General features: G+C 39.6%; 1 protein-coding gene across 1 annotated transcript in view; it reads right to left on the reverse strand.

Annotated features, from left to right (window-relative positions):
* Positions 1–3,291: 3,291 nt before the first annotated feature.
* The window catches only part of tyr (tyrosinase), a 47,609-nt gene continuing 36,479 nt past the window's right edge, over positions 3,292–14,421 (reverse strand). Inside the window, exons 4-5 of the mRNA XM_063052840.1 lie at positions 10,092–10,273; positions 3,292–4,784 (exon numbers count right to left, since the gene is read on the reverse strand). Of these exons, the coding sequence (XP_062908910.1) occupies positions 4,558–4,784; positions 10,092–10,273 (409 nt within the window). The 3' untranslated portion in view covers positions 3,292–4,557. The remainder of the gene's footprint in view (positions 4,785–10,091; positions 10,274–14,421) is intronic.

Consider the following 14,421-nt stretch of genomic DNA (forward strand, 5'->3'; position numbering starts at 1 on the left):
TGGGCAGTGCCTTTAAAAGACGGGTGACCCCAGCCATTATTAATACCCTTCAGAGATTTTCTGCTTAGTGATCGCATAACTAGGATTTGTGATATGCACCACGTGTACATTCACTGTCCACCACCTGCCTCGGTGGCTTCATGTGACCCTGCAGCTAGCGGTAGGAAGGAACACCTTACACTCCCTTTGGTAGAGACATATCTCCGCCCCGCCATTCACCATTTATATTCATTGCATATTAATCCTATTCTTATATCTCCCCATGATCTCATTAGTTAGCCCCAGATTTACCACCCGCCTACACACTGGGGCAACTTGCAGTGTCTAATTAATCATGCTACACACCTTTAGGGTATGGGAGGAAATCAGAACACAAGGAAGAAAACCATTGATGTTCCAGAGAGAACAGGCTACGCCCCCCCCCCGCCCCCACAGACAGCGCCTGAGGTTCAGGATGCCTGGTGCTGTGAGGCAGCAGCACAACCAGCTGCACCACTGTGTCACTCTGTTAATTCATTATTCATTTGAAAAGACACTTAACTATGTTTTCTGAAAAGGTGAAGGCCAGTAAAATGTTAATCATTCACTTTTGCCCTTCCTTTCCTTCCATAATTCTTTAAAGAAATAAGTAAGAGGTTATTTTGTAATAGAAACATAGAAACATAGAAACATAGAAAATAGGTGCAGGAGTAGGCCATTCGGCCCTTCGAGCCTGCACCGCCATTTATTATGATCATGGCTGATCATCCAACTCAGAACCCAGCCTTCCCTCCATACCCCCTGACCCCTGTAGCCACAAGGGCCATATCTAACTTCCTTTTAAACATAGCTAATGAACTGGCCTCAACAGTTTGCTGTGGCAGAGAATTCCACAGATTCACCACTCTCTGTGTGAAGAAGTTTTTCCTAACCTCGGTCCTAAAAGGCTTCCCCTCTATCCTCAAACTGTGACCCCTCGTTCTAGACCTCCCCAACATCGGGAACAATCTTCCCGCATCTAGCCTGTCCAATCCCTTTAGGATCTTATACGTTTCAATCAGATCCCCCCTCAATCTTCTAAATTCCAACGAGTACAAGCCCAGTTCATCCAGTCTTTCTTCATATGAAAGACCTGCCATCCCAGGAATCAATCTGGTGAACCTTCTTTGTACTCCCTCTATGGCAAGGATGTCTTTCCTCAGATTAGGGGACCAAAACTGCACACAATACTCCAGGTGTGGTCTCACCAAGGCCTTGTACAACTGCAGTAGTACCTCCCTGCTCCTGTACTCGAATCCTCTCGCTATAAATGCCAGCATACCGTTCGCCTTTTTCACCGCCTGCTGTACCTGCATGCCCACTTTCAATGACTGGTGTATAATGACACCCAGGTCTCGTTGCACCTCCCCTTTTCCTAATCGGCCACCATTCAGATAATAATCTGTTTTCCTATTTTTGCCACCAAAGTGGATAACTTCACATTTATCCACATTAAATTGCATCTGCCATGAGTTTGCCCACTCACCCAACCTATCCAAGTCACCCTGCATCCTCTTAGCATCCTCCTCACTGCTAACACTGCCACCCAGCTTCGTGTCATCCGCAAACTTGGAGATGCTGCATTTAATTCCCTCATCCAAGTCATTAATATATATTGTAAACAACTGGGGTCCCAGCACTGAGCCTTGCGGTACCCCACTAGTCACCGCCTGCCATTCTGAAAAGGTCCCGTTTATTCCCACTCTTTGCTTCCTGTCTGCTAACCAATTCTCCACCCACACCAATACCTTACCCCCAATACCGTGTGCTTTAAGTTTGCACACTAATCTCCTGTGTGGGACCTTGTCAAAAGCCTTTTGAAAATTCAAATATACCACATCCACTGGTTCTCCCCTATCCACTCTACTAGTTACATCCTCAAAAAATTCTATGAGATTCGTCAGACATGATTTTCCTTTCACAAATCCATGCTGACTTTGTCCGATCATTTCACCGCTTTCCAAATGTGCTGTTATCACATCCTTGATAACTGACTCCAGCAGTTTCCCCACCACCGACGTTAGGCTAACCGGCCTATAATTCCCCGGTTTCTCTCTCCCTCCTTTTTTAAAAAGTGGGGTTACATTAGCCACCCTCCAATCCTCAGGAACTAGTCCAGAATCTAACGAGTTTTGAAAAATTATCACTAATGCATCCACTATTTCTTGGGCCACTTCCTTAAGCACTCTGGGATGCAGACCATCTGGCCCTGGGGATTTATCTGCCTTCAATCCCTTCAATTTACCTAACACCACTTCCCTACTAACATGTATTTCGCTCAGTTCCTCCATCTCACTGGACCCTCTGTCCCTTACTATTTCTGGAAGATTATTTATGTCCTCCTTAGTGAAGACAGAACCAAAGTAATTATTCAATTGGTCTGCCATGTCCTTGCTCCCCATAATCAATTGGCTTGTTCATCATGCCAGATTTTGCTGCGGCTTCACATGATGCCCAATCATGACAATTTTTTAAAAAAATTATCTGGTTATCCTTCTATGACTAAACAGATTAGGACGATTGTTTATGCTCCACTTCTGAGTAGTACGTGTGAAAGTTTGGAATGCTTATCCTTGTACCAAATCATCAACTCTCATTCATTAACTGGAAAAAGTCACCTTGGAATAATATTTCTCTTTTGGTTACTTTCAACACATGGTTTAAGGTAAACAACAGCACATTGGTTTTCTAATTAATTAAATGGCTTGTAATCTCAGTAAACTGAAAAGACTTCAGTTTTCAGAAACACCCATAGTTTAGATTGACATTTTCAGTCTTTATTAAGTGATGTTTTAGATATTTGCTGGTTTTGTAATTACTCCTTTCAAACATTTGATTTTGTGAGGAAAATCTCCTGGTTACTTTAAATGAATGTAAAATTAGTTAAAAATTAAGACACCTAATTAGTGCCTGTCTTCTTTCCTGAAGCAGATAAAATTTGAATTCCTTGAAAAAAGTAACAAGGCCTTCTAAAGCATCAATAATTTCAGGGGGAACTGGAAACACAAAGAAATGGACTAAAAGTGGAAATATTACTTTTTTGTATTCTTACAGAATATTATAAATTTTACCTAATAAACTTTCTTTTTCAAAATAAGTTGTATTACTACCTAGATGTAAAGTTTTTGCCTAGTCCTCTTAATTTAAGAAACCAAAATAATGAACAGCCAGTGTTACAATATTCCTTACTGGTACAAAGTTCAAAGTTAAATGTACATTTATTTTTAACGTATACATACATTATACAACCTTGAGATTGAGGTGGCTACAAAACAAAGAAGCTGCAAAAGAACCCCTATACAATAAAAATACCATCATACACCCAATGTGTAGACAAAAAGAAAACACAAAGCATGCAAACAGTAAAAGTAAGCAAGTAGTATTCAGAAATGAAGTTTTACGAAAGACACTGCAGCTGGAGCCTCAGTTCATTGGAGAGCTGAGAAAGTGATCAGGTTGAGAAACCCTTATCTGAAATGCTTGAGGCTAGGAGTGTTTCATTTTTCAGATTTTAGAATATATAATAAGATAGCTATGGACTGCCATCATTTCAGACTCTGAATATATGTGTAAACAGTAAGCTGTCTTTGTCTTACACTTCATCACGCTGTATTTACTGATGCAGCCATTGAGCGTGTGAGATTTTCATCAGCAATGATCTTGGCAACCTCATCAATGAATTTCTCTGCTGCTTCATGATCAGCAAACACTTCATCACCACAAATCTTTAAAAAATTTAATGCTGTGCCTTTTCTTAAATTTCTGCAACCAGCCTGTTCAATATTAACAATTACCTTCAATTTTCAGTTTGTCGTGATAAATGTTTTATGATCAGTATACTGTTAAGCAGCATCTGTTCACTCGGACGCTGAGGAACGCACTCTTTCAATACATGGTCAAGATCTTTAATTTTCACTTCATGCAATGCTTTTCTATTTTTTATTAACTTCTGTTTATCACATATGTGAGTTTACTTCTCAGAACAGTCTGTGGTTCACAGGGACTTTTGCATCACTGGGCAACCTTCCCAGCGTCCTGTGGAATTTTCCATTTGTGACGCCATGTCAGTGCTCATCGGATTTCAGAGTTCAGAATTTTGGAAAAGGAGTACTCAACCTGTACTTACATTCAAATATTGACCTAGTTTCATATAAATGATGTGGATACTATGTTATTAATGCAGAATACAATGTTAGCATATTACCAAACCAAATCTGTGGCACCTACAACAAGATACTTTTCAGGGTACCTTTATTTCTTTGCTGTGAATAATGAAGACATTAAGCTGTTGTCATAGAATTGACAGCGGAAAATGGTCAGTAGGAGAATGTACTCTATGGTTTAGCCTTTAGTGGTTTCAGAAACATCTCAATATTAGGGAAGGTATGTACCCAGAATTTAAATTTGATAAAATTAGTAGCTGGCTTGTCTGTGTAAGATAATGAAATAATTTTTATGATTTCAGGTAAAGTGTGATAGTCATTTCACAAATGATTTGCATTTTTATTAGTGTCATTACTTTTATGTTGAACAGACAATTTACATAGATGTTTGGTAGGTTACATCATGGTATTCATCACGAGCACCGAGCAAAGGCTGTTTCTCTTCAAGAGTAGAGATCTCTTTCTTCTTACAATTCTGTATAATAATGCAGTTTAACAGCAAAGTCACCACACAGCCAACCACTCCAGCACTTAACAGCCAAGGCCAGATCTGCTTGGCTTCTTGTAGATAGAAAGCCAGAATTTCTGAAACTGAGGGTGGTACTGAAATATACAAGATAAAAAAAATCATTTAGTAAATGTTAGGGATAAAGCATTGATATTTTCTGATCTGAGGAAGATATACTCATTTCTTGTTCAGCTTCAAGTAATGAATAGCAATGCCAGAAATATTTTAAAACATTTTTATAAACTTGTGATTTTGCTTTTATAACATGTTATATAAATCTTGATTTTTTTACAGTTCTGTATTACTTTGACTCTCGAGTTATGTATAGAAGGAGGGTATGGAGAATATATTTAAATCTTGAACAAATTGGCTGACGCACTAACTCTGTATATCTAGTGTTTAACTGCATAAAGAGTTTTAAAAAACCCTGAAATTGTAATACAACAACAAAGCCTTTACCTCCTCTTCCATAAAATGCATATCCTATATTAAGATTGCAAAAGAATTTTTATAGATGAAGGTTTTTGATCTGTTTATTTGAAAAATACAATGTAACCACATTGATCTAGATGCACGCAAAAGGAGATACTTGGAGACAGAAATATGATTGTGAACTATTTTAAGTGTGAAAAGAGAACGTATCTCATGAGAGGCCTGTGACAAATTCAACATTGGTTCATGCATCTCGTTTGCAGTACTTTGTTAGTCACTCCTATCCTGTGCAGACAGTTCATGTATTACTTTGCGATGAATTTCCAGTCACTTTCCTCAAAGAGCAGAGGCTCCACAGATAAACCAAAAGATGAGTGTTGCAGAGCTGAGTAGAGAGAAGCAATGATCTGTATTTGTATAAGTGCAAAATATCCATCTCAAATAAATATAGAGAAAACATTTTTTGATGCTGCTCGGTTGCATTGTAGGTGAATAGGGCTGCTTAAAAAGAGTGTGCAAGGCAGACTTCATTTCTTTTCTGCTCATGAAAGTGGCTTCTGTCAAGGAACATAAAATGGGACAATTCCCATAAATATTGAAGCATTGAGAACAGTGGCATTGAAACAGTGAGAACTGCTTTTACCAGTATAAAAGGGAGATAAGATTCAATAAGAGTAGAGTCACTTGATGCAGCTATATAAACAAGTAATATATATAATGGTAAGCATATATAATCTGTGTTATGAAACTGCATCACCAATTACAAGATGAACTTGCATCGATTTTAGCCATGGTAATAACCCATTTCTAATTACTAGAGCTCAGTTTTGAGATGAAGGCAGGTCAATGCAAATTTTTAGAATGTATTAAGTGCAAATTAACTTGAAGTGTTCTAATAGTAAAGAACTGTATATCAAGCTTTTCCTTGAAGTTTGTTAGGAAGTGATGCAGAATTTTTATTCTGAATATTTTCCAGCACCTCATGCCTCTTCTGCTGTTCCTGTGGCAAGTATGAAAATTCAAGTTAAATGCTATTCTAGCTAGTGAATGACAACTACAATTCTCTGCCAACCAGATTTGTTCTCAAAGTTCTCCCTCTCCGACGTGCTACCATTTCAGTAATGGACCAGGTAATTTTAAACTATTGTGATGTTTTGAAGAACTTGTGCCACAGCCCCGAAGAAATTTGACCAGGAGTTTTGCTGTTGCAGTTCATCCTTCTGTGGGTATCATTGCTATTTTGTACTTTGTACATGGGTGGGTAAAGTTTTCGTTAATTACTTACTGAGAGTACTTCCAAATTCACTTTTAAGTCTCAATCAGCAGGGAGTATATCAGACACAAAGTGGTAAATAACATGCGGTTTACAGTTTGTCTATTCAATGCCATTTCCCTTTTTAAAAATACTAAAACTCTGATTGACAGCAGATCTGATAGTTTCACTTCAGAATGCCTTGATTTGAAACCCCTGTTGCTCTAATGCCTATAGTAAGTTTGAGATCGTCGGTGGCATGGTGGCAGCTACCTACAGAACCCCATCTTTTAGAAGTGTGTGCACCAACATTCTGGCGATCATTGTTCCTTAATCCATTTTTGTCTTCCTGCCTCCATTTTTTTTTGCAATTCCTATCATTTGCCCCAATATTCCCCCATTTCCATGACATCTTTTTAACAGCACTGACTCACTTCCCTAGAGTCATAACAGAGCAGGAGCTTGCTGAGTCACACAGATCAGGTTTGAAGGCTTCTTAAAAGGAACAAAGCATGATAAAGTAAGTATTTCCCTATATTGCAACTTTTATGAGTGATGCTCTATTTGATATGAGAACAAAATCTTCCACCCAATTAGCATACCAGTATGAGATAAAATCCACATTTTAGACAAATATTTAAACACCATTTGGTTTAGGCAGCTTGTTGATAGAGCATCCCATCCACTTCACTTCCTCCATCATTGGTGCAACCTGGTTGCAAGGTTTTGCCTCTTCCAGATGGACTGCAACTGTTCTCTACAACTTAGGTTAATGTACCTAATGAACTTGCAACCTCACAGAGAGGCAAAAGCAGGAGGGGTATGGAAACAGCGCACCTTTCAAGTTGTACTCTAACTTATGCACCATTAAATCATATGAAAATATATCATCAATCCTTCCTTATTACTCAGTCTAATTTCTTACCTAACAACACGATAGGATTACCTGGACAGCAGTTCAGGAATGAAGCTCGCCCCTGCCCCCCTCCACTTTCTCCCGGGCCCAGGGAATTAACAAAAGCAGTGGCCAAGACCCATCTAAATACTACAGTGGAGATTCTTACCGAAATTTTCTAGGGACATTGAGTTAAAAATGCCAAGTTTGGCATAAGTAACATTAAAGGGAGCATTCACAGATGAAGCCAATTATTATTCTTACACTGCAAATGATAGAAGAGGTGCCAAAAATTTGGCAGTAACAGTTAGCAGTGTAATCTCAAAGTGCAGGTTTTGGCTCAGAGATAGAACCCTTTCCCTAAACCAAAAGCTTGCAACATCAAGTGTCATCACACAAAATTAGTTAAAATTTTCAGGGCAATGCATCAATACAATGCACAATGTTATTCAGATGTTACACTGTGCAACTAAGGCTACGTTCACACTAGACTGGATGATTTTGAAAACGCCGGTTTCGCGTAAAAACGCTAGGCGTCCACACCCGGCACTTTTGAAAATACCTCCATCCACATTAAAACGGATACTTGGGCAAATCTCCTCCTACTGGGCATGCGCAGGACACACAGAAAACAAGCGAAGAGGAAACGGTATACTTGGTGCGCGTTTGTTCAGTTACAGACCAGGAAAACTTAAAAGGAAATTGCCAAACGAAACACTTGGTGCGTGTTTGTCCAGAAACATTTCCTACAGCCATAGTCTCTTCGCCGATGAAAGGGACGACAGCTACAACTAAATGCAATAAGGCTAGTTACTGGACAAAAGTGAAATTTGCTGTTACCTCATTTGTTTGTCTTTAGTTTTGCCATGTCCTTGTGTATTATTTTGCTGTATTTAACATGTGCAATAAAACGAGTTACTGGGCAAAAGTGACAATTGCATCTATTGAATGTTTGCACAGGCAATACATTAATAAAGCACCTTGTTAAATGTATAAAACATGTCTGCATCAGTGTTATTTTGTATTTCCATACAATGTTACATTAGGATGTTACACATCTATTGTCAGATATTGTTGTTGTGGTGTTGGAGGTTGTGTTCAAGAAAACAATGAAATGCCACGCTGCCGCCACCATTTGTTCCAGCACGTCATGACAGCGTTTTTAAAATTAGCCAGTTACCCCATACACACTACAATGGCCAACCAGCGTTTTCAGAATTAAACACTCTGGCGTCCACACTAGACCAGATAAATCCGTAACCGAAGCTTTTTCTCTTTGTTTTGACCCTCCGTCCACACCGAAACGGCGTTTTCCTCCCCCGAAAACAGAGCTTTTCTAAAACACCCTCCAGAGTGTGTAAATTTGAAAATGCCGGTTGGGCAGAGTAATGTGGACGGGGTAAAGGGATATTTTTAAAAACACTGTCATGACGTGCCGGAACAGATGGCGGCAGCACGGCATTTTGTTGTTTTCTTGAACGCAACCCCCCTATACAACCTAACAATTTCAGAACAGACGGCAACGAGACTGAAGCCAGAAGAGTTAGAAATGTACTCACCAAATACCTTGACCCATAGCTTACTGAATAAATAAGTATACTCACTTTGTCTCGTTTTCTGTCCTTGCTTGTATGAAGGTGGTTTACCTATTTATGCAAGTACTTCTCTGACAATAGATGTGTAACAGCCTAATGTAACATTGTATGGAAATACAAGATAACTCTGATGCAGACATGTTTTATACATTTAACAAGGTGCTTTATTAATGCAACAGAGTTAGTCAGTTTTTCAATGTTCATCGTCAGCCGGGTCATACTGTCCATAAACTCCCTGTCGGTTGCCTCCATACGCTCCAGTATCTGATTTTCTTTCATTTTAAATCCTCCTGCGCGAGAGCCAAGAGCAACTCCTTTTAAGTTTTTCTAGTCTGTAACTGCACAAATGCGCAATTCCACAGCGAGATTCGACACCAAATATATCGCTTGTTTTCTGTAGATGTGTCCTGCACATGCCCAGTAGGAGGAGATTTGCCCAAATACCCTTTTTAATGTGGACGGAGGTATTTTCAAAAACGTTTAGTGTGGACGCCTATCGTTTTTACGCGAAGCCGGCATTTTTAAAATTATCCGGTCTAGTGTGGACGTAGCCCAAGTCCCTCTCTTTCACCTCAGAAATCCCATAGTATTATTTGAAGGGGAGGTGTAGAGTGGAATGTTTCTCCTGGTTTGCTGCCCAATATTTATCTTGTAATTAACACCTAAAGCAAAACATCTGGTCCCTTGTTGCTTTGTGAAAACCTGCTGCACTAAAATAAAATCTCAGAAAGAGAACTAAGCTGCTAGTCTCCTTCAGCATTCCTCTCAGTTGAATAAAATTATGACTGGTCTGATCTTGGCCTCAACACCACATTCATGATAAATCTCCAAAATCCCTTCACACTAGGAACTAGCCTAATGAATCTTCTCTACATTGCCTCCAAGACAAGCATATCCTTTAATGAGGTAAATAAAATTGCTTGCAGTTTCTCAAGTGTAACTTTTCCAAAACCATGCAGAGCTATGACAAGACTTCCTTCCTTTAGTACTTCATTCTCCTTCCAATAAAAGCAAGTATCGTATTTGTCTACTGAATACTTGCTGTAGCTTTACTAACTTTATCTTTCTTGTATGGGGATACTCAGATAATAGAGTGCCAACATTTAATTAACTTTATATAATGTTCTGCTTTTTCATTATTCCTTTCTGTGAACACACTTTGGAATTTAGCTTCACATTAAATTATGCTTGTATAATGCAGAAAAATATTTAAGGAAATGTATCTTACCTGATTCAATCAAATAATCATAATCATATCCAAGTTCTCTCGTTGAAACAAAGAATTCAATATTTCTGTAGATGGGAATGAAAGGCACCATGTAATAGTCACGGCTGTGGCCTATTGGCGTACCACTTGCTGGGAAAGTTATCTGATGAGGCTGGTGTCTCCGTAACCATTGCTCATATATGCTGTAGTTGGCAGAGAAAATACAATAGTTAGGATTCTGATAGCTGAGGCTTATTGTAATTACAATCACATTCACTTTAAGAATTACTTTGGACAACTTGATACTATCCATTTGGATGATAGATTCAAGCCCTGCACTGGAGATTCGCGTATCCTAAATCGAAGCTGCTTTATTGGAAGTGTTAAGACTTGGAAGCCATATTAAACTGAGGCCCAAATATCCATCTTTGGGATTGTTTGGAGAATCATCTAATTCCTGATCTAAAAGATGAGCAGGACAGTTCTTTAGTGTTCTTATTCAATTGTATTAAAACAAGTAATCTTGTCCTTTATTTCACTGATTTTGCAGCCTCCAGGTTGAGGTATTCTGATGATGAAGCCCTTGTTTTTCTAGCTTGGAGAGGTCGTAAGTTTGCAAGTGCTAAGGGTCTTGGTGAGTAACTGCAGTGCATCCTATCTACAGGATGCAGTCACTACTGTGTATTGGTGGTAGAGTAAGTGGATGTTAATGGAAGGGGTCTCTATCAAGTGGAACACTATATCCTGTATGGTGTCAAGCTTCCAGAGTGTTGCTGAAGGTGCACTTAGCCAGTCATGGAGTATATTCAATCAGAATCCTGACTTGAGCCCTGTAGATGGTGGATGGGCTCTGGGGAGTTAGGTTACCTACTCACCACAGGATCCCTTGCTTCTGACCTTCTCCTGTAGGTCAGAGGTACTGTACATGGCTACTCCAATTCAGTTTCTGGTCAATGACAATCTGCAGTATATTGATAGTGGAGAGAATTTAGTAAGGGTAATGCCTGTGAACGTCAGGGCATGACGACTGGATTATCTTCCGTTGTATATTGCCATTGCCTGGTACTTGTGCAGCATGGATTTTCTATGCCAGCTATCAACCCAGGCCTAGATTTCATCCATGTCTTGCTGCATTTGGATGAGCACTGCCTCATTATCTGAGGCATCACAAATGATATTGAACACTGTGAAATCATCAGTGAACACTCCTATTTCTGACCATATGGCTGAAGGAAGATCATTGATGAAGCAAATGAAGATAGTTTGGCCCAGGACTTTACCTTGCAGAAGTCTGGAAAAGATGTCCTATGGCTGAGGTGATCAACCCCCAACCATCACTGCCATCTTCCTACATGCTGGTTGTGATTCCAGACAATGCGGGGTTTTCCTCCCCATTCCCATTGACTCCAGTTTAACCAGAGATCCTTGATTTAAGTTACAGCATTTGTGTGGCTGGTTCAGTTGTGATTCTGGTCAATGCTAATCCCCAGGATGTTTCTATTTGTAGTCGGAGAGTCAGTGATGGTAATGTTAATATTGTCTGAGAAATTGTGAATGGGATTGAACACTGTATCATCGTCATTGAGCATCCTCACCTTTGATTCTAAGATGCAAGGTGATGAAGCAGCTGAAGATGGTATCATAACCCTGTTCTGAGGGACTTTTACAGTGATGTCCTAGAAATGGGATGCTTGACCTCCTACCACTATTCTTCTTTGTGCACAACTCCAATAATTGACTTTCTTTGGCTACTTTCAGGCTTCAGTTTTTCCTGGGTTCCTTGATGCCACACTGAGATAAATGCTGTCTTGACATCAAGGGCAGATATGCATGCCTCAGTTCTGGAATTCATCTGTTTGGTCCTTGTTTGGACCTTGGTCTGGGGCTGAGAAGTACTCTCAGCGTCATGCTGTAACTGTGTGAGTCACTGGAGAGACCACTCCTGAGTATTGTGTGAAGTTCTGGTTTCCCAGCAACAGAATGGATGTCATTAAGCTAGAAAAGATCACAGATATGGTGAATGGTCACGGGGTAGAGGAGTCTAAATATAGTGGTCAAAGGTTTGTGGTGAAAGGGGAAAGATCTGAAAGGGACCTGAAAGGACACTTTTTCACACAGAGGATAATGGAAGTATAGAATGAGCTTCCCAATGAAGCTGCAGAGATGAGTACAATTACAAAGTTAAAACACATTGAGACATTTTCACAGATAGGAAAGATTTACTATCTGTAGCTCTGCCTATAATCCCAAACAAACATCTCCAAACTCCCAGACATAAGACTTTGCACCTCGCTCTGCAACTGGATCCTGATTTCCTGGGCAGGAGACCACAACTAATGGAGAAAGGCAATAACATCCCCTCCATGATACCCTCAACACTGGTGCTCCACAAGGTTGCATTCTCTGCCCCTTACTATATTCCCTACGTACTCAAGACTGTGGCTAATTTCTGCTCTAAATCCATTTAGAAGTTTGCAGATGACACCACCATGGTGGGCCAAGTCTCAAACAAGAACAAGCAAGAGTACAGGATAGAGGGTTCTGTGTCATGGTTTCAAGACAACAGCTTTCCCCTTAATGTCAGCAAAATGGTCATTTACTTCAGGAATGTGGATGGAGTACATGTTCCTGTTTGTATCAATGGGACTGAGGCGGAGATGATTGAGAGCTTCAAGTCCCTAGGTGGAAATATCACTATGCATTTTTCCTGGTCCAGACATTAGAACACTATGGCCAACAAAAGCACACCAATACCTATACTTTCTCATAAGGTAAAGTAGCTTTGGCATGTGTCTGAGACTTCCATCAATTTTTATAGATGTACCATAGAAAGTGACCATTCCACATGACCATTCCAATAGTTGGTATGGCAACTATTCTTCCTGAGGCCATAAGAAATTGCAGAAAGCTGTGATTGCAGTCCTCTTCATCACACAACCAGCCTCCCTTCCATTGCCTCCATTTACACTTACTGTTGCCACAGAAAATTAATCAAAAGACCTCTCCCACCTTAGATAGGAGAGCCAAGGAGATACAAAAGCCGAAGAGCATGAACTACCAATCTCAAGAGCATCATACACCTCACTGTTATTAGACTCTTGAATGGACCTGTCATCTAATAAATGATAAACACCTGAAGTTTTAATTTTCCAGTCTACCTCATCATTGCCCTTGTACTTTGTCTACCTGAACTGAACTTGCTCTGTAACTGTAACACTCTATTCTGCATTCTGTTTTCTTTTGACTACCTCAGTGTATTTATGTATGGCATAATCTGTCTGATTGGCATGCAAAACAAAACAAAAATTTACTGTGTCTCAGTACACGTGCCGGTAATGAACTAATATGAATGTTATTACCAATGCATGGAATTAAGATGATCTCAGTTAAACAATTTGGTTGGCATAGATTAATTGGGCCTGCTTCCATATGGTACAACTCTATGAAAACCCAAACTGGGCATCAGTCAGCAGGTTATTAGTAAGTAAGCACCACTTGATGAAATTGTTCATGACACCTTCTAACGTTGCTGATGGTTGAATATAGAAGGATTGGGCAGTAATTAGTTGGTTTATATTTGCCTTGCTTTTTGCAGATAAAGATTAGTTGAAGAACTGTCCACATTGTTGATTAGATGTCATTGTTGTAATTGTACTGGGACAACTTAGCTGGATGTATAGTTAGTTCCGGAGAGCAAGTCATCAGTATTGTAGCCACAATGTTGTATTAATAATGTATATTGTTCATTTCTATTTTTTGATAATATTCTAGCTTTCTATTGCAGAATTTATTTGTACTTATATATTCCTGGATATATCAGATCGATGAGTGATCAATAATAACGTGTAATATAAATACTGTATTTATGTAGGTTATATTTTTCTCTATAACTCTCCTCTCTTCTTCTGAATCTGGTAAATCACTTAGCTCTAGCCATGAAAATTGATATGTCAGTCCCATAATTAGTAATGGGTGAATTAAGTTGGCTGGAAACCAGTTCCTTGTAGTGATGGGGTGCTTAGCGGGAAGCAGGAAGAATGAATCATCCACACAGCATTTCTGGCTGGACTGGTTGCAAATGCTTTGGTCTTGTCTTTTCCCTTATGTACTTGACCGCATCATCATTTACATTGGAGACATTCTTGGAACTTCTCCTTGCTAGCTGCTTTAATCTGGCAGGATTGAAGAGGTTTCATCTGATTCATTGGTGCTGAGACTGTTTAGCTTTATTACATGTCCCTGTTGATGTTCAGCATGCATATATTTCTCTGTGCCAATTTACCTCAGCCTAGAACTGTACCTGGAGAGTCCTAATGCACTCTGCATTAAACCAGGGTTTCTTCTTGACTTG

The sequence above is a fragment of the Mobula hypostoma genome, chromosome 7 (assembly GCF_963921235.1).
Source record: "Mobula hypostoma chromosome 7, sMobHyp1.1, whole genome shotgun sequence".
Lineage (NCBI taxonomy): Eukaryota > Metazoa > Chordata > Chondrichthyes > Myliobatiformes > Myliobatidae > Mobula > Mobula hypostoma.